Below are 25,533 nucleotides of genomic sequence, written 5' to 3'. Positions count from 1 at the left end.
GCTTGCATAGGCGACGCAACAACCAGGCGTCCAGTCCGAAGGAAGGATGCATCGACTCCGCCTCCTTCCCAGAGATAGGGTCACGTGCCCCAGTGTTTACATCCTCTCAGCTGTTTGACTTCTCCCCTCCCCCCTCCCCCCTCCTCCTTCCTGGCGTCGTTCAGGCCAACACAAACAGTCAGGCTCAGCGGCCGCGGCCGGCGGGACGAGGCTGACGGCGAGAACCTTTCCCCACCCCCTCCTTCCCCACGACACACAGACATATATATATATATATATATATTCATCGGGCAACGTCGGAGCCCAAGACGCTTCTTTCTTTCTGTCTTCCTTGAAAGTGGTTGGTTTCCGATTCGATAGCCTGTTTAAAGCTTCAGTCCTCTTCGGGACGCAGAGGACGTGTGGAAGGTGAGTCGGATTTGGGGGGGGGGGGGAGAGAGAGACTGACAGAAAAAGGGCAACAATGGGCGCACAAGGCGGCCTTGAGGGGCTCCAAACCGACCTGATTGGCCAGGTTAGATCTCTAAAGGCTGTTGAAAGCTCCGGGGAAAGCCCTTCTTCCGTCCTCGGAGCCCCCGCAATTCCCTCCCTCCCCCTTTTTCCTCTTTGGTTCACCCCCCCCTCCGCTCCCCCTCCCAGGGCCCGGGACTCTGGAAAAGTGTGCAGTTTGGGAGGGGGGGGCGTCAGCCGTTCCTCACGGGAGGCAGTTCGAGCCCCGCCGTATCTGTGAGGATCTTCGTCTCTGAACGTTTTTTTAAAAAAGACGGCAAGAGTGCGGAAGAAGGGCGATGGTGGTTAATGCTACCTGATTGCTCCTCGGGCTCTTTAAACGAGGCGTTCCCCCCCCCTCCCCCAGTGGCTCCGAGTGTTTGCAAAAACCGTGGCTGGGACTATAAAAGTGAAAATAATAAACAAGTTTTGGAGGCGCAGTCGCTTCTGCCCGCTTCCTCACTCTGCCAACTGGCCACCAGTTGGCTTGGTGTCTCGAGAAGGTGCCAAGCGAGAGGAAGAGATCAAATGAATCACCCGAACAACAAAGGAGCGGAGGAAGCGCCCGAGCTTCTCCCCACCTCACACACACAAACACACCTCAGCTCACGAGAGGAAAAGAAATTGGTTCCTCGCTTCTCTTCTTTTGGCTCCTCCTCCTCTCCCCCCCCCCCCCGCAAGGCTCTCAGGTCCACGTATCGCTTTAAATGTCGTCGGAAGGCTGTCCAAAGATAGGACGTGCGGTGATTTAGGATTTAGGGGTCTCCAAACTTGGCCACTTTAAGCCTGGAGGACTTCAACACCCAGAATTCCCCAGCCCGCTTTCCTTCCCAGAGATATGGTCACTTTGCTGGCTAGGGAATTCTGGGAGTTGAAGTCCTCCAGGCTTAAAGTTGCCAAGGTTGGAGATCCCCAGACTTAAGGTGAAACGGCTAGCTTTCTCGTTACTCCCTGACCAGTCCATCTCCAGCTGGGAGCTTGTCGGGCTATCCTTCTCTGTATAGGAAGCCTGTATTGAAGGAGGGAGGGAGGGAAAGATACAGGAGAATGGGGTCGTTTGTAGGAGAGCTTCTGAAGTGTCCGGCTGGGAGAAAGAGAAGGGTTAAAATGTTTTTGAAATGTTAAAAAAAACTTTTGTACGCAAGCTTAAAGCTGCTGGACTGCAAGGCCTTGCTGTAAATTGAGGGCCTGGTTGCTCTTTCTTTCTTTCTTTCTTTCTTTCTTTCTTTCTTTCTTTCTTCCTCTCTCTCTCTCTTTCTCTCTCTCTCTTTCTCTCTTTCTTTCTCCCTTCTTTCTTTCTTTTTTCTCCCTCCCTCCTTTCTTTCTTTCTCTCTCTCCCTCCCTCCCTCCTTTCTTTCTTTCTCATAAGAAGTCTGTAAATGGCGTGCATAGGCGCACCAGCATGCCTACCCTTCCTGTCCTAATGCCCTCATTTATCTGTATTTACTTTGTTTATGTTTTATACCAATACCTACTATCTTGTTTTTATATGTTTTGTATACTAACATATACTTGTACAGTAATGAATTTAATTGGTGCTGGGAGGAGTCTCGTAAGTCGAAAAGCTCGTAAGTCAAAACATTGTTTCCCATAGGAATTAATGGAAAAGCGATTAATGCGTGCAAGCCCAAAAATCAAAATTACCGCGGGGAAGGAGGGAGAGAGAAGCAGGCGGACAGCAGCCGCTTTCCTGCTTCCCTTCCTTCCTTCCCGCTGATGCAGTTGCAGAGCCATGCGAGGTGGCTGCGGGAACAAAGCGTCGCGCCCCCCTGACGGCGTCCGGACCCCCCCAGCAGAAGCCAAGGACCCCCAGAGTGGGGCGGCAGGCGAGGCGACCGCCTCTCCGCTCACCAAGTGCCGCGGGGAAGGAGGGAGAGAGAAGCAGGCGGACAGCAGCCGCTTTCCTGCTTCCCTTCCTTTCTTCCCGCTGATGCAGTTGCAGAGCCACGCGAGGTGGCTGCGGGAACAAAGCGTCGCGCCCCCCTGATGGCGTTTGGCGGCTTCCGAAGCGGCGCTGGGCGAAAGAGGGCGGGCGGACAGCAGCAGAAGGCGAGAGGTGCCTCTTTGCGCGCTCGATCTGCAGCGGGGGCGTCCTCGGCCCAAGGACCTCGGGGGTTGGGGGTGAGCTTTGCCAAGAGGGACCGGGTGGCGACTGCACCGGGCTCGGCTGGGGGGGGTCCTTGGCTTCTGCTGGGGGTGGGAGGGTCCGGATGCCCCCTTCTCCGGCTCTCCGGCAGATCGAGCGCACGAAGAGGCACTGCAACTGCATCAGCGGGAAGGAAGGAAGGGAAGCAGGAAAGCGGCTGCTGCCCGCCTGCTTCTCTCTCCCTCCTTCCCCTCGGCACTTGGCGAGCAGAGAGGCGGTCGCCTCGCCTGCTGCCCCACTCTGGGGGTCCTTGGCTTCTGCTGGGGGTGGGGGGGTCCAGACGCCCCCTTCTCCGGCTCTCCGGCAGATCGAAGAGGCACCTCTCACCTTCCGCCGCTGCCCGCCTGCCCTCTTTCGCCCAGCGCCGCTTCAGAAGGCCGGAACCCTCCCTCCCTCCCTCCACAGACCCAGAGACAAAGGAGGTGCAGAGCGGGGAGAGCCACCTGGCAGAGCGCTTGCAGGCGGCGGCGTGGGGGGGGACAAAAAGCAGGCCAGCGCCTGGCTCCTGCTTCTCTGGAGCCACCGACCAAGCGGAGCAGGGTGGGGGAGGCGGGGCACGCATTGCCGGCTTGTCCCGTTCTGCGGCGCACACAAGGTTGACAGGCATGCAGGATGACAGGCGAGCAGGAGGACCTTCCTAACTCCCTCCCCCCAGCCGAAAACCCAAAGGCGGTCTGCCGCCGCCCACTTGAGCCAGGAGGCAGACAGGGCGAAGTGCGTGGAGGGGAAGGATGCTCTGGTTTCCCAGGCGGGGGCGGTGAGCGCTTGAAGGGGGCACAGCCTTGAGCGAGACTTGGCCTCGGCTCGTATCCCGAATTTGAGCTCGGGAGTCGAACAAAAATGTCTCTCCCCTCCCAGCTCGTATCTCGAAATACTCGTATGTAGAGCAGCTCGTATGTCGAGGTTCTACTGTATATGTTTTGACAAAATAAATAAATGAAAAATATTTCTTCCCCTCCTCCCTCCCTTCTGAAGTGTGTAGCTTTCCCTGGATACTGAATTAAGTGCACAAAAAATTGTTAAATATCTTTGAAGATTCTCAGCCATCCATGTCATGGTTGTCCCAAAGGTGCTTTTTCAAGAGACAACTGGACTTTCTGGCTTTTTTTTTTTTCTTTGAAGATGTTTGGCTTCTCATCCAAGAAGTTTCTTCAACTCTGACCTTCCATTCCCACCATCCATTGGGGAGTCAAGCTCGGAGTGTCATGTGATGCAATACAACTTTTTTCACCTTCGCTAAAATGTGGGGGTAAGGGTGGCCAGCGCATGATGCCTCAGGCCTGCAGGTTTGACACCTCTAATCCAGTCAGAGTTGAATAAGCTTCTTGGATGAGAAGTCAAGTGTCTTCAAAGAAAAACCAGAAAGCCCAGTTGCCTCTTGAAAAAGCATCTTTAGGACAAAAATTTGTTACTATATTGTTTATGTTGGAGTAAGAAGTGTCATTTTCATTTGGCTAATTTCTTCACTGGGTAAGGACTTGAGGGGTAAGCAAAAGAAAAATCATTAAAGGAGAAAAGGGGAAGACTGTAAGAAGCCAATCCTGTGACCTCTCCTGAGATTTTCAGAGCAGTCAGTAATATCATATAGTGCTTCATCCTGTATAAGTGCTGTAAGTATGACGTGGGATGAGATCCTGTTTTGAATGTTTAATAGACATACACATTTTGTCATCAATAAAATCCTTGGTATATTTATCTATTTTATTCAACAATTTTTTATTTTTTTTAAAATACATCAAATAGTATGTAGAAGTGGAACATCTTCTATTGAAGTTAAGTTTAATGACAAAACAAAAATCTAGTATTGCATCAATGAATGATTGAAAAAATGAAGTCCATTTTACAATGGCCCTAATAACTTGACTGCCATCAATGACCAGTTGTAATTCCAATATTAATGAAAAAGTAACTTTGCAATCAGTCCTTACATGAAGATGAGGGAGGGGATGCAGTGGGGTAGCAAAAATGGAGCTCCACCCCAGAGCACCCAATTTTCACTGAAAGATGTTGAAAGAAAATGCAGGGCATCCTGCATAAGCCACGCCCACCGTGTGGTAGTAAAAATTTTGGTAGCCCTTCACTGCTCATAGGCCATAGTAAAGTATAGTAGAGTATAAGATGTATCTTAGTTTTGGGAGGAAAACAAGGGAGGGAAAATCTACCTTTGCCTCCCAGCAATTACAGATGAAATACACTGTTTCCTGTATATTTATGGCAGTACATTATGGGTGGGTGAGTGGGTGGGGCTACATTTGCTGTATAAGACGTGTTCTGCTGGCGTGTCCCAACGGCCCATAATTACAGGGTAATTGGTCCAAAAAGACACACACCACACGATAGAAGGAAAACCAAAAGTCTTTATCAACAGAAAAGCAGAAAAAACTCCCTTTTTAAATGTCAAAGGGATTTTCTGGTACACACAAGGCACAGGTTAAATGCAATCCAATTTCTCACCCAGTAACTGGGAAATTGAGTCCAATTCCAAAGTCCAGAAAGTCCACACACAGGGAAGCAGCAAAACCAAGATCTTGACAAAACTATGAATCAGATAAACTTCCACGAGGCTAAATCAGCACGCTGCTCTTTTTATCTGTAGCACTAATTACAGCAGCCCCACCCAACCACAGGTGGTCTCACTTATCTCCTGTAATAATCCTTCAGTTGTTCTCTCCTATGCATCACTCTACCCATGTGTGGGTCTATCATAAGTTCTTGTTCAGAATCCAGGGATGATAAGGATGATTGATCTCCTCCTGGGCTCTCTGCCAAACTCCCCTCTTCCCTACTACTCACGCTTCCTTCGTCAGAGGAGCCTTCGTCGGGAGATTCTATCGGGAGCAAAACAGGCCTTGTGGCATGTGGATGTTTCCCCCACATCCACCTCGACATTCCTTGGGGCAGGAGCTGGGCCAGAGCCAACCACAACAAGACGCATCTAAGTTTTCACCCTCCTTTTGGGAGTAAAAAGGTGCATCTTATACTCCAAAAAATATGGATAAGAACAGTTATGTTTTCACTAAGCGATCACTTAATAGTTAACAAGGACTACTTGTATAGGATTCCAGATTATTTGAGCTTTATTTCTTACATATAACAATCTAACAATAAATACAAATAACATGTAACAATAAATACAAATATAAATATATATTTGTATGCCGCCCCTCTCCGAGTCTCCGGAGAGGGGCGGCATACAAACCCAATAAATAATAATAATAATAATAATAATGAAAAACAAACTTTTACAGACCTATGTAAAGGAATAAACCATACTTAATCAGAATTTAACAGCTGCTGATACATAATGTAATAAAGAGAAATATATTTTTATACCTTAATAAAATTATGTGTTGACATGATCAAGTTAGGATGCATTTGCTTAATCCTAGAAGATCAAGCAAATGGTGTAAAAACACAAAATCACAGAAAAAAACCTATGAATCCCCATAGCCATTTCTAGGGGAGAGGGAACTCTACTGGGGTGGAATGATTATATTATTAATTCAAATAAGTTGATATTTTAGAACATTATTTGAATATATTGTTATCCAATTTACATAACTGAAACTTTCTGACATCTAGAAAACAAATTATACTACTATGTATAATTCCTGATGTTTGAAAAGATATAAAGCATGTAGAATGCTGAAAACTGAATATATCTGATATAATAGAACACTTTTACAGATCCAGTCCACTTATTTTTTCCCCATGGAATTTATTTTTCATGTTAGGCATCATCTGTGCCATACACATTCATTTGCTTGTTTTACTTCCTAAAGAAAATTCAAGGGTTGTTTCAACTTGTACAGCATCCCCAGTTCTTGAAAGGTGCAAGTTAAAGCTGAAGTTGTATGACAAAATCCCATTTAATTAAGCATATATTTCCTGCAATGCAAAAATATCCTTCAGCATAATTAAATATTCCTTTTCATGTAATCCACAGGTAGTATAGTTATATATAGTGCCTCTGATATTATAAATAATATTTTACCATAGAGATAATTTTCAATATATGACCGGGAGCCAAAAAAAAAAATGGTACAACCTGGATTTGAGGATTTGACAGCTGGGCTCACTGTGCAGACAAAGGATTGCATTTTAGGCACTCCATAATTAGGCTGCATTTATGGCCATTTGCAATCTACTTTTCCCCCCCTGGAAACCAATATTTACGTATGATTTGGGGTGGGTGGGGAAGGCCCATTACAGGCAATGAATTCCTTTAATAGAATTCTTTATTGCCCAAGTGTGATTGGACACACAAGGGATTTGTGTTTGGTGCATACACATTCAGTGTACATAGAAAATATACATATAATCACTGGTTTTGCTTAATGACCACTGCAAAAATCATAAAATTGGACATTGTCACATGGCGACCTGCTCAATAAGCAGTACAATTTAAGACCATAATTCCAGGTTCAATTATAGTAGTAAGATAATGGCTTCCTCTAATGATTAATAACTAAGAATATCTTGTTTGAGGTCATCTGATTTCAAATAAGCACTATTTATTATAGCACATAAAGTATTACATTTCCACATTATTAGTCTGATTAGAAACTTGAATTATGACATTATTTCTAAGGATAACTTATAACTAGAATATAGATCTTTCAGACAAATAAATGCAGCCCTGTGCTAATTATAATAGTAGCTGCTTATGTATAGAATCTTATGTATAAACATCATTCAGGTCAACAAGACTAAACTTTTCCAGAACTATGCATACAGGTGAAACTCAAAAAATTAGAATATTGTGCAAATGTTCATTAATTTCAGTAATGCAACTTAAAAGGTGAAACTTAATATAGGCAAGATAGTTCAAGCCATGATTTGTCATAATTGTGATGATTATGGGGTACAGCTCATGAAAACTCCACAGTGGCCCAACACCAGCAGATGACATGGCTCCCAAATCAACAATGATTTTGGAAACTTTACAATGGACTTCAAGCATCTTATAGTGTGTGCTTCTCCATTCTTCCTCCATATTCTGGTTCCTTTGTTTCCAAATGAGATGGAAAAGTTTCCATAGTCTGTGTTGATTTGGGGAGCCATGTCATCTGCTGGCGTTGGTTCACTATGCTTCATTTAAGTCCAGGATCAATGCAGTCATCTATCGGGATTTTGGAGCAATCCATGCTTCTATCCACATATGAGCTTTATGGGGATAATGAATTAATTTTTCCAGCAAGACGTGGCACCTGCCCACTCTGCCAAAAGCACCCAAACCTGCTTCAATGACTGTAGGATTACTGTCCTTGATTGGCCAGCAAACTCGTCTGACCTGAACCCTATAGAGAATCTATGGGGCACTGCCAAGAGAAAGATGAGAGACATGAGACTGAACAATGCAGAAGAGCTGAAGGCCACTATTGAAGCATCCTGGTCTGCCATAACAGGCTGATAGCATCCATGCTACGCCACATTGAGGCAGTAATTTCTACAAAAGGGGCCCAAATGAAGTACTGAGTACATATACATGCTTATACTTTTCAGAGGTCCGATATTGTCCTTGTTTTATTGATCGCATGCAATATTCTAATTTTCTGAGATGGTGGATTTGAGGTTTTCATGAGCTGTACCCCATAATCATCACAATTGTGACAAATAATGGTTTGAACTACCTTGCATATTATGAGTATCTCTCATATATTAAGTTTTATCTTTTAAGTTACATTACTAAAATAATGAACCTTTGCACGGTATTCTAATTTTTTGAGTTTCTCCTATATGCATACTTGTTCAGTTATTCAATGAGCTATATTCTTAAGTTCAAATTAAGTTCTGAAAGTTCTGAGTAAACATGCATAAGATTGTAAGTATATAACAACTTGTAGTTCTGTTAAATTATTACCTGAATATTATTAACTATATGTTAAATTGATAAATCAGTACTGTATCTCACACATACCTACTACATTTAATGTTAGCCAAAAGACCAAAAAGTCTCTTCCAATATATGTAATTGACTTAATATTGTACAGAAACAAAGAGAGAATTCCCATCTGTAATAAAAAAGGAAAGGTTGACATGAGAAGCAAGTAGGAGCTTTGGTATCTGGCAGTTGGCATACGGCATTTCAGTCAGAGCGAAATAAATCCAAAGCAACTGCTCTTTATCTGTTTCAAGTAGTGCATAATATATTTTGTCTCTTAAAATAAATGTATAATTTTATGTTCATGGTTATTGTAAGTATACAATACATACATGCTGTAAAATTACTTTCTCTCCAGGATTTTTGCCCCACATTATTTCCTGAAATCTTGCATCTCTAATTCAGACCTTGAAATCCCTGTTATCATTAAGCAGGGAACAGATCATTAAGTAAGGATCTTCTTGTGACTTTCTGGATATTTCCAACAAACAAGGTCAATGGGGAAACTAGTAGGAAGTTATAAATCCAAGGCAGCTCACAAGCAGCCTAAGGAGCAGTAAGTGACTGCTGCCAAGTAAGACAAGATGGGGAGTGGGGGGAGGACTGCCATGTTTTTGTTTCTGTGTGCATGCTGTAGGTACACACTATAGCTGTGATCCTTGGGGGGGGGGGAAGCACAGGAGTGTGAGTGACCTGTGACCTTCCCTACTGGCTTCCCCATTGACTTTGCTTATGAGAAGCCAGCAAGGAAGGTATCACGTGGTGATTATCTGAATGTGGGACATTGAAACTGTCAAGTACAATCTAGTTGCCAAATGCCCAGATTGTGATCTCATCTGGGTACTGGGATGGCTGAAACTTTGAGTCATAAATAACAACTGTTCAGTGTGGTTTTAACATTAAAACAGTTACTGAATGAATGGTCGCTAACTGAGGACTACCTGTAGTTTGTTAAGATACTGTATCTTAATAAAGAAAGAAATTATGAAAAAAAATGATCATAAATATTTATTTTTTTATTAATTTATACATATGCTGTACATTTAGCACCTAGATAAAAATATGATTATGAGAAATATAGTTGTAGAAAGTGTTTACATATTTTCAGTCATCTTTTCAAGAGCCCTGAAAGGTAGGCCAGTGAAGTTGCATCATAGAAAATTTCATCAGTTTACAAAAGCAGCAAAATGAAGTGGAAACATCTAATAATAGTCTCTCAGCCAGTGCATCTATATACAATTCTTGGTTTTAAACTTAAACAGAAATATTAATTAGATTAACTCTTTGTTTTTATTTTGCTTCTTTCAGGGTGTTTCCTTTGAGTGTTCTAAGATGTTTTTGGTTTGGTTAACCAAACTTCTTCTGAAAACGGTTATACAAATTTTGCAAACAACTTACACAAAAGTTCAAGCAGTAGAATAAGCATAAAAGCAAAATTAAATCCTGTTTCTGGAAAATATAAGTTTTGTGTTTGCTACTAATATTTTGAAAGGTATGGTTAACCCCAGGAAAAAAAATGTTTATTGAGTGAAGCTGCCACCTATTTTTGATAACACTATTTAAAGAAAATTTGTGAGAAAGGGCATTAGTAGCTTCTTCCAAGTTTGAAATAGCTGTTTACATCTAAGCATAATTGATTTTGCTAACTCAAATCTATTTATAACATATTTTTTCTAACACACAATTAAAAGGAACAATGGCTCAGTGGTTAAAAATGTTGAGTTTGCCAGCTGGACAGCTGACAGCCTGGGCTCAAGACTTGAGTGCCATGCAATAGGGTGAACTTGATTACTTGCCAAATAGAATAGAATAGAATAGAATAACAAAGTTGGAAGGGACCTTTTTGGAGGTCTTCTAGTCTAACCCCCTGCTTGGGGAAGAAACCTTACACCACTTCAAATGGTTATCCAACATCTTTTTAAAATTTCCAGTGTTGGAGCATTCACAGCTTCTGGAGGCAAGTTGTTCCACTGATTAATTGTTCTAACTGTCAGGAAAGTTCTACTTAGATCTAAGCTGCTTCTCTCCTTGATTAGTTTCCACCACTGCTTCTTGTCCTAACCTCAGGTGCTTTGGAGAATAGTTTGGTCCCCCTTCTTTATGTCAACCTCTGAGATATTGGAACACTGCTATCATGTCTCCCCTAGTCTTCTTTTCATTAAACTAGGTATACCCAGTTCCTGCAACCGTTCTTCATATGTTTTAGTCTCCAGTCCCCTAATCATCTTTGTTGCTCTTCTCTGTATTCTTTCTAGTGTCTCAACATCCTTTTTGCTTTGTGGCGATCAAAACTGAATGCAGTATTCCAAGTTTGGTCTTACCAAGGCATTATAAATTTAGATCAGGAGTGTCAAACTCCAGACCCACAAAGTGGTCAAATCCAGCCCATGGGGTATCATGGAAAATGTAAGGGACTGTCCTTCATTGCTGTGGTCCGCCCCATACCAGTGGATGTAATAGCATGCAATAGATACAAACTGGATGTAAATCGCTCTAAACTAGACTGCAGAAAATACGATTTCAGCAATAGAGTGGTCAATGCCTGGAATTCGCTACCGGACTCTGTTGTTTCTTCCCCCAATCCCGAAATCTTCAACCTTACATTATCTACAATAGACCTCCCCCTTGTGCCTACCGTTCCTGTCCTAATGTCTTTTTATCTTTTCTATCTCTACTTTATACTTATGTTAAACATACTACAGTACAATACTATATTTGTATGACAAATAAAATAAATAAATAAATGTGCATGCACATGTTTCACTCTTCCAGCAGCAGCTGAAATTTGTCTGCCACATCCTGCCCAGCCAGCCAGCCTTTGTCTCTGTGCGTGGCTCCTTGCCTTTGCGTCTGGTGTTGCCTCGCTTCTTCATCTGGTATTTGCTTCTGCATTTTCTTCTTCTGTGCCTGGTTTCTTATTCCTACACCTTCACTTCTCCATTCTACCCCACATTTCCCCACTTTTGAGCCTGGATTCTCATTCCTACATCACCTCCTCCCCATTCTCCATCACACTTTTGTGCCCAGATTCTCCCTCCTACACCTTCTCCTCTGTGTCTGACCCTCGTTTCACCTTTGCCTCTGTGCTGGGCAGTGACAACAGCTTTGCCCTTAAGGAAGGAGGTAAGCAACTCTGCCAAGCCCAGCTTCCCTTAAGGAAGCTGGGGCTGGCTGGGTTGGGGTCAGTTGTGTGATTCCAGTGGCTAGTGGGCTGGGTGCTTGTCCACCGTTGTTCAGGGCTCTGGAGTAGATGTATAAAGGGAAAGCCTTGCTCCAGGGTACAGTGAAGGTGGCACGGGAGATATCCACAAGAGGCCTAAAAGCTTTCATTGGTATACCACATGTGTTAAATCACTGACACCCAACACCTAATGGGCATCCTCTCTCTTGAGCCCCATTCCCTTGCCCCGTGGGCCCCCATAGCACACCATGCTCCAAGGCTTTGTGGAAAATGTCTGGAAGTCAATGCTGGGGTGCTTTTTGTCTCCCCTCAAAGGACAGACCCACAAGGAGGCCATAGACCAGCATTGCCTGTAAAAGCTAACGTTTGTATGGACATTTCAGACATTTTGAACTCTTATTTCTGGGCTTCTTGGTTGTTGAAGAGAAATGTTAGTTTTTGTCAATTATATTTATACAATCCAATAATTGCTCCCAAACTTAATAAAGCATTAATAAAGAATTGTAAATACATGTGTTTTAAAGAAGCATTATCCTTGTTACATCTCCAATGAATTCTTTGGGGAGGTAATCCTTTTCTATATAAGCATAACTGAGTCCAGTAAATTATATTTCCTTTCGAGAAGAGCCAGCCTCCATCACCCAAGACCAGGGAACACTGCTTCCCTACTTCCTCCTGTTGCTCCTCAGAGATTTGTCAAGGCAGAAGTTGGACTCAGAGGAAACTGCTTCCTGCAAACTTTCTTTTCCATGGTTCTACACACAGCAGTAGTGTCCTCTGCCACCTCCTTTGCTGGGAGGATGCATGAGACAGGAAAGTGCTAATGATATCTGGGATTTGGAGAAGAACATCTTCGGTGTTCTGTGCGTGCACGCACACACACACACACACACACCATTCCAAGTTTGGAGAATTTTATCCATATTTGAGCTTACAAACTGCCAATCATTTTGGGCTAGGGGAGAGGGCTCTCTCCTTCCTATGTGGATAAAAGTCACCAAAATTTGAATGGGTGCATGCGTACTCACGTGCACTAGGTTGCCAGCAGTTTGGGGAAGTGAACTTGTGGGGCACCAAATTGTTCCCACATCAAGTTAGCCAGTATGACTTGTTCCATCCTGAGTCAACCACACCCAGTAAGTGGCCATGCCCACCCACTCAGCCACATCCACCCATTCAGCCACACCCAGTCGGCCACACTCATCTGGCATTTCGTTTTCCAAAGAACAAATCTGACTACCACTAAACTATATAAAAGCACAAAATATTAATATGAAATTTTTATTTTTAATATAACTAATAACAAGAAATATTAAAATAAAAACTCCTGTTTCTCTTGAATTGAATAACAATTGAACTTCAATTTCTGGTTACTATCTGGGATTTTATTGAAAACTACAAGTATTTTTTTTTTAAGTTCTAAGTCTAACATAGGCTTTCCACCCATCTAGTTCTACACAAAATGGGATTATGTTTGTAATTTATCAGCATCATATATTTGCAGATAAGAGTGATAAATGGTCACTTTGGAAGATGCCTCTCCAAATGCTGACAGGCCCCTATTTTTCATTTCCAGCTGCCTATTCTGTTTCCCACTGCCTTTGTTATTTTTTTCTATAAATAGTCTATAATGTTTTTACTGACACCAGTTGTTTCCAAACATTTGATGATCCAATTATGTGATAATAATTCTCATTTGCTTTAGTGAATAAAAATATAATTGAATTTCTTGTGATCTCCAATAAATTCTTTTTTTCTAGATGTGGGTAAATATTTGTTCTATTTCTCATATAGCTTACTGTAACTATTCTACAGAAGCTGAGCTATTTTAATAAACTCTAGATAGTTTCCTAGGGAGAAAAAGCTCTGTTTATTTCTTAATTGGGCTTTCAAGTTTCATTGTTAAGTATGAAAGACCCATTAAATCCATCTTCAACTTATCCTAATATAATAACATAATTTTAGACTAGTAGACTAAGGTTCAGTTTAAATATTTTTTACTACAATCAGATTTATTGATTCATGTGTCTTTCCACAATTCTTCACCCACTTTTTCTTCTATTTTTTAAAAATAGAGATAAATGAGTTTTGAGAAGAAAATTCAACATTTTAACTAAAATAATTTATTATTAAAAAACTTAATTCAAATAGATTTTAAAAACCATAGTATCCATCTCAATATTTTTCTCCAGTGTTTTCTGCATGAAAGTTGTAATTAGAAAAGAGAGTATCAAATAATGTATTCCATAGTCAATAAGAAAAAAAATATTAAACCTAACATGTTTAAGTGCTGGATAAGATACATTTTTCCTTGTAAGTAAAAATTTACAAAGGAAATGTAAATTTACAAGAAACAAATAAATATTAAATAAATAAATGTAAAATATAAATTTACAAGGAAAATTTTGCTTGCTATTACTATATCGGCATTATTCTGAATGGACAATTAACATACAGATTTGCTCTATTCTTTTAATAGACTTGTTTTCCACTGAGGATCAACTGTACATTTCCAGAGCAGCTTTGTTTTGACCTAGTTCCATTTGGGGTGGCGGATATGGATTACTTTCATCTAGTAAGGCTTTCTACAAATTCTGAGCACTTTCACTGTATATTGAGTATTTGGTTTAAATCAGCAACTGTATGTCTACAATATTAGATACCAAAGAATATTATTCTTTTTGGCTTAATTTAGCAACTGCTTGTCTACTACATTAGACATAAAAAACATTATTTACTTTTACTATCCAATTATCACTGAATTTGGTTACATTTTTGCAACTTGTGAAAATAATAGTATGTCTTCTTAAAAATCTTCTAGGATTCTCTTGCAAAGCAGTATTGAGCCAGACCTGATTGGACCTTCTGTGTGGAAACATCAAACAAGTACCTACCAATGTATTCTCAAAATTAATTGAATTGTTAAAGGCAATCATCATGGGAGGAGCTGTGAGTGCAGGCGAAGATAATGATGATTTAATTGATAACTTGAAAGAAGCACAATATATTCGCACTGAGCGAGTAGAACAAGCCTTCAGAGCCATTGATCGTGGTGATTACTATCTGGAAGGCTATAGAGACAATGCATATAAAGACTTGGCTTGGAAGCATGGAAATATACATTTATCGGCACCATGCATTTATTCTGAAGTTATGGAAGCATTAAAGCTTCAACCTGGATTGTCTTTTCTTAATCTGGGTAGTGGAACCGGATATTTAAGTACAATGGTGGGATTAATATTAGGTAATATTTTAAACATTATTGAACGTTCTTTTTACATAGGCTGAGTTTACTGATATTCTCATTTTTAAAATATCATGTTTATGCTCCTGCCAAACTTGCTAGATATTAACAAGTAGCTTTTCAAATTAGTGTTCCTGATACATAATTGATCAAAATTTCTTAAATTACCAAGAGATTTATGGCTTTGCAAAAATGACCAAATGTTTATAGCTTGATTTTTATGACAACTTTACTCACTTGTACAAAATATTAAACCTTCATTTGTTTTAAAAGTACAATAATAATGACATTTATTTGAGACTTAAATTGAAATATAGTTTTATTTCCTTATTTTGAAAGGAGGATATAAAATGAGGAGAATAACATAATTCAATGTATATTCCCTGATAAATAAAGAAGAAATGTTGAGTTATACCTTCTTTCTATGTTTTAATGAAAAAGCAGCTAATAATGCTAAATCCTATTCTGGATTTTTCCCTGCTTTTTATAAATGGAAGCAGGCAGTTAAATTAAAAAAATGCACTGCCACTATCATAAATGAGATTGCTATCATAACCACATAGTGCAAGGGTGTCAAACTCAACCCGCAGGCTGGATGTGGCCCACAGGGTACTTAGATTTGGCCTGCAGGGCCACCCTGGAAACAGTAAAGGACTGGCCCTGGTGCCTCTGCCAATAAAAACAGAGCTTGGGAGGGCCTCGTGCAGCCCTCCCAGGGTCTATTTTTTTTGCCCTGTGATGGCCTCCTGCAGCCCTCTGCCAGCAAAAATGGAGCCCATGTGGGCCATGTGTGGTTTCCCCAGACTCCATTTTCACTGGTAGAGGGCTGCAGGAGCCCATCGTGGCCAAAAATGGAGCCTCATCAAGTAACATTGAGCTGGCCTTGCCCATGCCCATCCTGGCCGCACACACGATCAAACACAACCCTGACATGGCCCTCAAGGAAATTGAGTTTGACACCCTTGACATAGTGGTTTTGATTGTAAAGAAAGATTAAGCACAGTTTTGTGAAACTATCCAAAGATCTGGACCAATAAACAATTTTATGTAGTGTACTAAGTTATCAACAATCATCCCTTTTTCTTATAAAGAATAGTCGCTATGCTCTGTTATTCCTGTAGCAGCTCTATGGTTTGGGGTTTATCGATAACTTTTGTAATAATATATACGTCTTCACCATCTCAGTGATGGCGAATCTTTTTTTGCTTGGGTGCCAAAAGGGTACATGCAGGATAGTGCATGTGTGCATGCTCACACACATAATGCAATGCCCTACCCCCTATGCATGCGGGCATACACACCCACACCACGCTACCTCCCTGTTCATGCACGCAGGCCTCACTTATGCTTCCGAACTTCCAGTAGTCCTGTTGGGCCATTTTTCGCCCTCCCAGGTTTCAGGAAAGCTGACTGAAGCTTGGGGAGGGTGAAGAATGACCCAACAGGCCTGCAGGAGGTTCAGAAATGAACTTCAGGTAGACCCATTGGCCCATTTTCGACATCCACCATCCACAGACTTTCAGCAGGGGGAAGGCCAAAAATCAGCTGGCCAGCGCACGAGCTGACATAGGGCAAAGCTTTGTGTGCCATTAGTATGGCTTCACATGCCACCAATGGCATGTATGCCATAGGTTTGCCATCACTGATATACCTAATGCTATTTAGTTGTTTAGCACTCACATCAATATACAGTTTTATAAAAATACATTGATTCAATAATCTCAGTGGTTGCTGAATATTAATTTACAGGCCCTTTTGGAATAAATCATGGAATAGAACTTCATCCTGATGTGGTGGAATATGCTAAGGAAAAACTGGAGAGCTTTATAAAATGCAGCGACAGCTTTGATAAGTAAGTATATTGATGGCTAATTTATATTAAAATCTTTTTTCCTATGATGGTAGTAAAGTATCTATGAAGACTTTTGAGGAAACTTGCCATTTTTATTTATTGCATCCACAATCATAAGTTTTGCAACATTATTTTAAAATGTTCAAAATGTAAGACATTCATTAATGTGATATTTTGGTTGTATTATTAATACTCTTTTACAGCATTGCTTAGTTGCTCATGTTATTTAGGGAGATCTTTGCATTCCTTACTTTACCTTTCTCACTCTTCATCTGTATATTTATCTATATGTAAATACAGTAATACCTCGTCTTATGAACTTAATTGGTGCCGGAAGGTGGTTCGTAAGGCGAAAAGTTTGTAAGATGAAACAATTTTTCCCATAGGAAACAATGTAAAAGCGATTAATGCGTGCAAGGGGGGGGGAATCGCAAAATGGCGCTCCGCTGTGTGCCACCGCCTGGCTGTCACCTTCTGAAACAGCCGGGGGGCTTCTCAGTGTTCTCCCGAACACCAAACCCGGAAGTTCAGGTTCGGGTTCCGGAGGCCGCCGAGAAGTGCCTGGCTGTTTCAGAAGGTTACAGCTGGTCGGTGCCGCCCGCAGGAGCGCCGTTTTTGCGATCGGCAGCTGCGTTTTCGGCCGATCTGGAGGCTGAAACGGAGGTGAGGAATCCCAATAGGGAATTCCATGGGCGGAGCTTTGATGTCACGAAGACGTCCTTCCTGGAGGCCACGTTTCGGCCTGTATAGCTGCCAGCAGCAAGAAGCAACCTGGTCTCTTAATATTATAGCCTACAAATGGCCTTTCTTTGCTAGCCAATCCTGGCTTGGCTCCTTTGTTTGCTGAAGATTTCTGGGAAATGCAGCCTTAGCAGCGATGCCCAAAGTGCTAATGGAGGAAGACTGGAAGCAAACCTGACCAAACACCACCTTGGTATTTGTAACTGTTCTACATAACATTTTGTCTACAAACTCTTGACTCTTCATGTATAGGATTAATGTTGCTAACTATCTGCTATATTAACTGGTCAATTAAATGACACCTGTTTGCTAATGTCTCATTTGAATGCATGGGTTAGAATAATGTACTTCTAGGATTTTCTTAATAGTTGAGAGAAATTTAGTCAGCTGTATCTAAAAGAGAGTCAGTTTCATTGGAAAGCGTTTTCTGCATCTTTGAAAGAAGTTATAATGCACTTTTCCTTAAAAGCTCTCTGGATCTAACTGTTGCACAACAGTTTATTTGTTTGTCTGTTTATTTCTAAGCTTCACTTTTTTGAGAAAATTGTGGAACTGCTATGTGAAAGAAGTGGAATTCTACAAAGCAAACCTTCCTAGAATGGATTATCTGGACTCTTCTCAGTCCATCCTGGACATGTAATCCCTGTCTATGATTTTATCAAAAAATCAATGGGATAGTATGCAACTTCTGTCCCAATTTACCTCTTGGCAGCTTTTAACTATCATGTCCTCAATTAATTAATTTTTCGGAGTGGGTGTACTATGGTTCAGCAGTCGGTAGTTTTAGCCAGAAGTTATCAAATAAGTAATCCAGTTGCCTCTTGTGTGGATTGCTACAAGTTTGATCCTCTACCCATGACTTTTTAATTTTTCTTTGAAGATATTGAGAATGTCATCTGTAAGATGTTGTATATGGTCTACCACCCAGGACCATACTGTCAATGCAGACAAAGCCTTGTCCCTGTATTTAGGCAGTATTAGGGTCTAGATGGAAAAGAACAAGCTGATACTAAACCTAGCAAGATAGAGTTAGTCATTATCTAGGGCAGTGTTTCCCAACCTTGGCAACTTGAAGATATCTGGACTTCAACTCCCAGAATTCCCCAGACAGCATTCGCTGGCTGGGGAATTCTGGGAGTTGAAGTCCAAATATCTTCAAGTTGCCAAGGTTGGGAAACACTGATCTAGGGTCTCGGCCATGTCCACTGTTTTTCTTGAAGGGCCGAACAGCCCCCGAAGGAGTAATTATGCAACTTGTGGGACACAACTACTGCTGGATAGGCAGTGGAGGCCATGTCCAGGGGCCAATTCCTATTACCACTGCTACCAGTGCGCTACGCGTGTATCTTCGGTTAGCTTGTGTGCACATACAGGTGTCCCTGCGTAGTTTTGCTTCTGCGCACACATGAGATTTTGCTTCCTGCACATGTGCAGAAGCAAAAATATGCTGGGACATGCATTGGCGCATGCAAGATAACCGAAGCTATGTGCGCAGCACAGCAATCGCTACCAGTGCGCCATCCTTTACCGTATTGATAGCAACCCGCTTCTGACCATGTCCAAGAAACTCTTTAACCCACCCGGACTGATATACCAATTATAGTGGTACGTGGAATGTGAGGACTTGCATGACATCTCACATCTCACCACCACCTATTGGGACTATTGCAGTGACATATATATGGGACTGCTATTAAAGATCACTAATGTGGAAGACTTTTATTTTTTATTTATCAATGTGGAAGACTTATTTACCATATTTTTGGAGTATAAGACGTGTCAGAGTCTAAGATGCACCTTAGTTTTGGGGAGGAAAATAGGAAAAAAATAATCTGCCTACCAGGTATTCATCTGGTTAGTCTTTAGTCTGGTCAGCTTCAGCACAATTGGGTGCTGGTTTTGTTGAGCACAGGTGCTTGCTTTTTATCCCCTGGTTGAGGATAAAAAACAATTTCTAAACCACTTCAGAGAGAAACAATGAGAAATGCAGGCAAATGGAAGATCGTTTTGCTAGCAAAGTGCAAACGATTGCTTCACTCCTTAGCACCTCGTTAGGTCTGAAAAAAAGGTGGAAGATCTCTTGCTCCGAAGCATGGAAGATTACTTCACTGTTATCACCTTGTTATGGCTGAAAAAAGGCTCAGCTGATTATCGGAGGGAGCAGCAATGAAAAAACACTGAGGATCGTGTTAACACTATATTAGGGCTGAAAAAAAAACTTAGTAAAATCTATATTTGGAGTATAAAACACACCCAAATTTTCAGCCTCTTTTGTAGGGAAAAAAGTGTCTTTCACTCCAAAAAATACAGTATATATTATTCTGGTATTATTCTAGTATTAAACTATGAGGGTTTTTTTACACTCTATAGTTGTGTTCTATTATTTATACTATGGCTATTTCTTGTAAACTAAAGAATTACATGATTCAAAAATCAGTAAATAAGTAACATTTTGGCTTTCATTATAGCTTATAATGAAAGGATTTGTGCTATATTTAAATTATATGTAATACAAAATATTTAACACCTTAGCTATTTCACAGTTGTATTTTAGCACATATTTCAAGTATGTATTAATTGCTAATATTTAGTTTACCATTACATTAATAACTGCTACTATTTTTATTTAGCAATTTTCAAACTAAATGTTATATTCATCAGAGAGGGGCGGCATACAAATCCAATAAATAAATAATAAATAAATAAATAAATGGGACTGTAGGGTCTGTCTGCATAAACTCATACCTATTAATTGATTATACCGAGTGACGGATATAGGCAAACCATAGGTTCTAAAGTACAGATCAGTATGTATTGATATTTCTCTTTGGTTTTAGTTTTGTATGATTGAAATATCTGCTTTAAGCAAAATAGTTATATGCTCCCCTTTCCTGTCTGTCCAGTCCTGTCAAATTGGAAAGGTAAATTAGTATTTTTAATATTCCTACTGACATTAGCAGTAAATATTCAGGGTAATTCTGTCAATTGAAGCTAATTTGGAGTCAGAAACAAACTCTAAAGTGGTTGTTTATATTAGTAGTTTGGGTCACATAAATATCCCAATATATGCTTTCTTTGAAAAGAAACTGTTTGGGGATTGCTATTTCAGAAGTCTTAATGATGATAGTGAGACATTGTTATTGATTTAAAATTTTAAGCATGAAGAGTTCTTATCCTTTCATCTAGAACAAAATTTTGTCAATTTGTTATAAATGAGTTGGTTGAGAAGGAAGAAATTTAAATGAATGAATGAATGAATGAATGAATGAATAAATAAATAAATAAATAAATAAATAAATAAAATGTGCAAATATGGAGAGGTGTAAGTATGCTATTAAGCTAGGTTCCTAAGTTTATATATAAACTTTGTTATCTATAATAATGCCAACAGTTAGAGCAGGCACCCACACACTTACAAAATTGACTGAGCAATAAGAAAAATGATTCATAGCTTGTTGGAGAATTCTGGGAGTTGAAGTCCTCAAGTCTTAAAGTTGCCAAGTTTGAGGACCCCTGAATTAAATCATTTAAAAAATGAAAGCATTTTTTGTGACTTTTCTGGAAAACTGTTTTATTTGAAAAAAAGTTATTCTGGTTACCAGTGGTAATATTTGAGGCTTTAAATATGGCAAATCATATAAAAATCATATATTAAAATAATTGGACCACAATCAATTATAATGGCCCTGGAAAGCATAAAACAATAGCCAATGGGGGCAAATGCTTGCTAAACATATGTTTGCTAAACATAGTACACATGTACTAGAAAATATAAGCTAAGTAAGGCAAGACAGTTTAATACAACCTATTATTATTATTATTATTATTATTATTATTATTATTATTATTATTATTATCATTGTCTTAATCTTTTCTCATGTTTCTACAAATTGCATTGAAATGTATAGGCTGGCATGTAATTTACTTCAGAAAATGGCTATGGTTATAAGGGGAGGTTGAGCACCTAATTATGTTGCATTAAAGATAATGAGGATGTTCCTTCATGGAGAAGGGAGCATTTAATATGACCATATTACAAATATGTTCATGATATAAAATATCCTATTACTTAAGGAGTACAAGCTTTTTAAACTTACTGAACTTAATATAAAGCATTTTTTAACCTACTGTAGCTATTTAAGATTGTTACTGTTCATAATACCAGTAAGCATGTGGCTTATTTAAAAATTCTCTATTTTGTTTTATTTAACTCTTTATCCATCACCAGTTTGATTATTTTACAGTCGGATAAGTAGCTCATAATGATTCCAAGTAAATCTTCAGAAAAAAATAATGGCTTGAAGATTTTTTCTATATTTTAAATTTTGTATCTCTTTTTCTTTTCCTGTTCCTTGGTTCTGTTTCAAGTTTTTAAAGTCATTTATTAACTATATTAATATTTCATTGTTTCCTTTATTTGTCCTTCAGTTAAAATTTGGACCAAAAAAAATCAGTTCCTTCCCCCTCCCTCTTACTGTCTGTCTCTTATTTACCTGCTCTGATATTTCTTACTGTGCAATAGTAATTGCCATTTTGAAATTCTGTCCTTTTTTGTGTTTAGATTTCTTCTGTTTTTGTTTTTGTTGGCTTCTATTGTCTCCTGCAGGGTTTTTGCTACTATTACACTGGTTTAAATAACTAAAATAATATTAACATTTGGACAGAAAGAGAGGTGAGTTTGGTGGTAAACTTGTTCTTCAAGGAAATAATGCTATACATATCTTCATTTAAGTTCTTTTTGTTTATGTATTGTTTTATACTTTTAATTTTAGGCTTCTCTTCTCTAGTCACTTGTTTGATTACCCATTTAATATTTATTTGTACTCATATATCTATAATGTTAGCATTTATTGCCTGCCAAGCTGGTTTATAATCTGTGATTTATATGAGCACTTCTTACTTTAAATTTTTGAGGTGAAGAATACAGAGTTAAAATGAATGGTATGTGAAATACACTTAAGGCATTTAAAATATTAAGTAGATATAAAATTGATGTTGTACATGAATCATATTGTACAATTATGAAACACATTTTTTGTATGAAATCAGTTGGTTGAATATTTCATTTAGTGGCAATAGCAAAGTCAGATGAAGTTATGATTTAAGTAAAGTGCTAATACGGTAGCAATGGTGAGAATATATTGATCCTTGTGCGTACTTTATTATTATTTTGAGGATATTTGATTTCTGAATATGTGGAGGAATGTTGAAAAATTTAGAAAATATTGATTTAGACATTAATAAATGAATTTAAAGTGTGGCAAATTTAATACAAAATGAATGTTGTACTTTAGTTGATTTCTTTTTTGAGAAGTATCTCCATGTTAATTAGAAATTAATATTGTTTTCAGAGTGGAAAGTTCTATAGAATATGCTATATGGGAAAATAGATCAGCAAGGATTTCATTAAGATTGCTCCCTGATTATTGCGATGTTTATTGCGGCAGAAACCAAATAACATACGGACACCAGACTGGGTTTAAAATTGGGTCACTTTATTGTTATTTAAATTGCATTAGACCTGCAAATGTAAACCAAAAAAGAGGGCAGAATCCCTATCATAACATTTCTAAGCAGCTATGGGTGAATCTCCTTGCTGAGCAAGGGAAGATTCCCTTGGCCTTTCCCTTGCTCTCTGCCATACCACATGGCATGTGGGGAGGCTCACCCCCAGTTCCCTGTTCAGAGGCCCTGACGTAGGTGGGCCCCGAGGGCACCCCCCCATCACTCAGGCCCGACATGCCTGGAGCTTCTGACGAGGGGCAGCCCATCACCTTCCAAAAGGTGCCTGCAGGAAAATACACAGCTGCTGTGAGTATCCATTTCCACCTCTACCTGTCTCCTCAGTGGCCAAAGGGAATTAATTCAATGAAAAGCCAATAACCAAAAATAAGTAAGACACCCCTTACCTGTTCCCTTGTCCCAGTTTCGATGTGGAGTAGGTGAAAAAACAGCTGTCCTTAAAGTGACCCAGCCGAAAAAAAAATCCTACTCGACCCCTGAGACGACTTTTATTACTCCGAAAAATAAAGGGAGGACAGGCGGGTGCTTCACTGTCAATCCCAAAAGGAAAGGGATTGCAACTCGGGATGGCTCATCTTCGGTGCGTGTAACCCCACCCACCAGGTGGTCCCCATGCCTGTGCAGACTGCTGCGAGGCCTATTTGTTGTACATACTCCTGATCAGTTGGAGGATGATGAAGATATTGAGGAGTCGGATTCAGATAGTGTTTATGAAGTAGTGGGGGGCCCAAGGTTACAGGTAGTAGAACAGGTGGGAGGCCAGCCACAGGATGGGGCTATGAGTTCAGGATCTAGTGAGGGATAATCAGACGCTCGCTGGGTTAACTCTAAATTCAGAAGGGTTCAGAAACGTAGAGAGCAAAGGTCTGGAAGAAGATATTAAGGAGAGGAATGGGTTAAATATTATAGTGATGTATTGGGCACGTCAGGGGGCTAGTGGAGAAGAAGGGTGGAGTTTCAACGTTGCTGAAAAGAAATATGGATGTGTGTTCGCCATGCTAAAGTAAGCCAAAGTATTTTGTATTGTATTTAGTCAGTGCTGCTGTTTTTTAAAGCTATGTAGTTAGGAAAATAAATCTTGTCTAAGTGAAGCAGGAAAAGGAATGTGAGAAATGCGGCTGAGAGAGAGATAATGGACTGAGTGATGTCTGGAATGTGTTGAAGTACAGGAGAGCAGAGAAATAAACGGAGTTGCTTTATTCATGAAATGATGCATTTAATGGGAGTTATTTGTAATTACTAAACTTCTACCAGAAACCAGAACACTATTGGGGAGCAATCTCGCACATTCACGCAAGATCGCCCCCTCCCACGTAGTCATGGCAGCGCCATGTTCTTGGGCCCGCCGCAAATACGGCCAGCAGGTAAGCCTGCCAACCTTCTAATGTACCAGGCTTGCTAAATATTACAAAAGTTATTTTTATCATCCATAAGTTTGTTAACTGAAAATTTGGTAGAAAATCATCCTCTATGGGCCTTAGTGAAAAGTTATTATTTATTCTCATTATCATCATAGGAAGTTTTTCTTTCAATATAGCAATAGCACTTAAATGTATATACTGCTTCATAATGCTTTACAGCACTCTCTAAGCCAGGGTGGTCAAATGTATGGCCCACGGGCTAGATGTGTCACATGCTGGCCCCATTGATTTAGCAGTTTAACTCCTTCAGGAGTTGAGTGGCATAGAAATACAATAAATAAATAATAAAAGAATCACAATATGTCACGTGACAACACCATGACAACCCAAATTTGACATGCCTGTTCTAAGTATTTTCTAGTCAGCGTATTGCCCCTAACAATCTGGGTTCTCATTTTAGCAACCTCAGTCGGACAGAAGGCTGAGTCAATCTTGAGCCAGTCAGGATCAAATTCCTGGCAGTGAGCAAAGTCAGCCTGCAATTCTGTATTTTAACCTCTGTGCTATCACGGCTCTATATAGTGGAAATAGTAGAAACATACTGTAGAAAAGATATTTATTTCCAACACTGTGTGCCGTAAAAAAAATCTATGGGGTTTATTGGGATGTAGATAGGTTTTAATTGACTCGTGAATACTTAACTGTTTGGGCTAGTTAATGTACAGATACTTATAACATAAGGGATATAAAAGAAGACAATATCTAAAAGGACACATAAGACAAAGCTTGATAAAATTATTCAACTTTACAAAAAGATAATGAGAAATAACAATTTCACTGTTAGCCTTTACTCTTAATGTTTTTCATGTTGGAGATAATGAAAGTAAAAGCAAGTGTAAGTACATTTATAAATCTAGTCCACCATATATCATGAATAGATCAAAAACAGTAAGAATTACTTAATGAAAGCTATACCATTCAAACAATAGCTGAAAGAATAAATCTAATCTTAAAAATTAAAGAGGAACAAACAGGTTAAAATATTACTTCAGAATACTGCTTATTAGTACACATAAACTAACATTTATATATGATGCAGAGACACATTTTTT

The 25,533-nt window shown here is 39.9% G+C and overlaps 1 protein-coding gene across 4 annotated transcripts in view; it reads left to right on the top strand.

The window, feature by feature from the left end:
• The first annotated feature begins 144 nt into the window (after positions 1-144).
• PCMTD1 (protein-L-isoaspartate (D-aspartate) O-methyltransferase domain containing 1) overlaps positions 145-25,533 on the top strand; it is a 46,786-nt gene continuing 21,397 nt past the window's right edge. Inside the window, exons 1-4 of one of the 4 annotated variants that reach the window (XM_070747738.1) lie at positions 147-408; positions 14,180-14,275; positions 14,522-14,944; positions 16,694-16,796. In XM_070747738.1, the coding sequence (XP_070603839.1) occupies positions 14,638-14,944; positions 16,694-16,796 (410 nt within the window). In that variant the 5' untranslated portion in view covers positions 147-408; positions 14,180-14,275; positions 14,522-14,637. Of the gene's footprint in view, positions 409-14,179; positions 14,276-14,521; positions 14,945-16,693; positions 16,797-25,533 lie in introns of those variants that run through there. The other 3 variants (XM_070747742.1, XM_070747739.1, XM_070747741.1) reach the window with 3 other exon arrangements.

This window comes from Erythrolamprus reginae, chromosome 3, assembly GCF_031021105.1.
Source record: "Erythrolamprus reginae isolate rEryReg1 chromosome 3, rEryReg1.hap1, whole genome shotgun sequence".
In the NCBI taxonomy this organism is placed as follows: Eukaryota; Metazoa; Chordata; class Lepidosauria; order Squamata; family Dipsadidae; genus Erythrolamprus; species Erythrolamprus reginae.
Note: the sequence above shows the minus strand (reverse complement) of the source record. Positions and strands in the feature narration are given on the sequence as shown.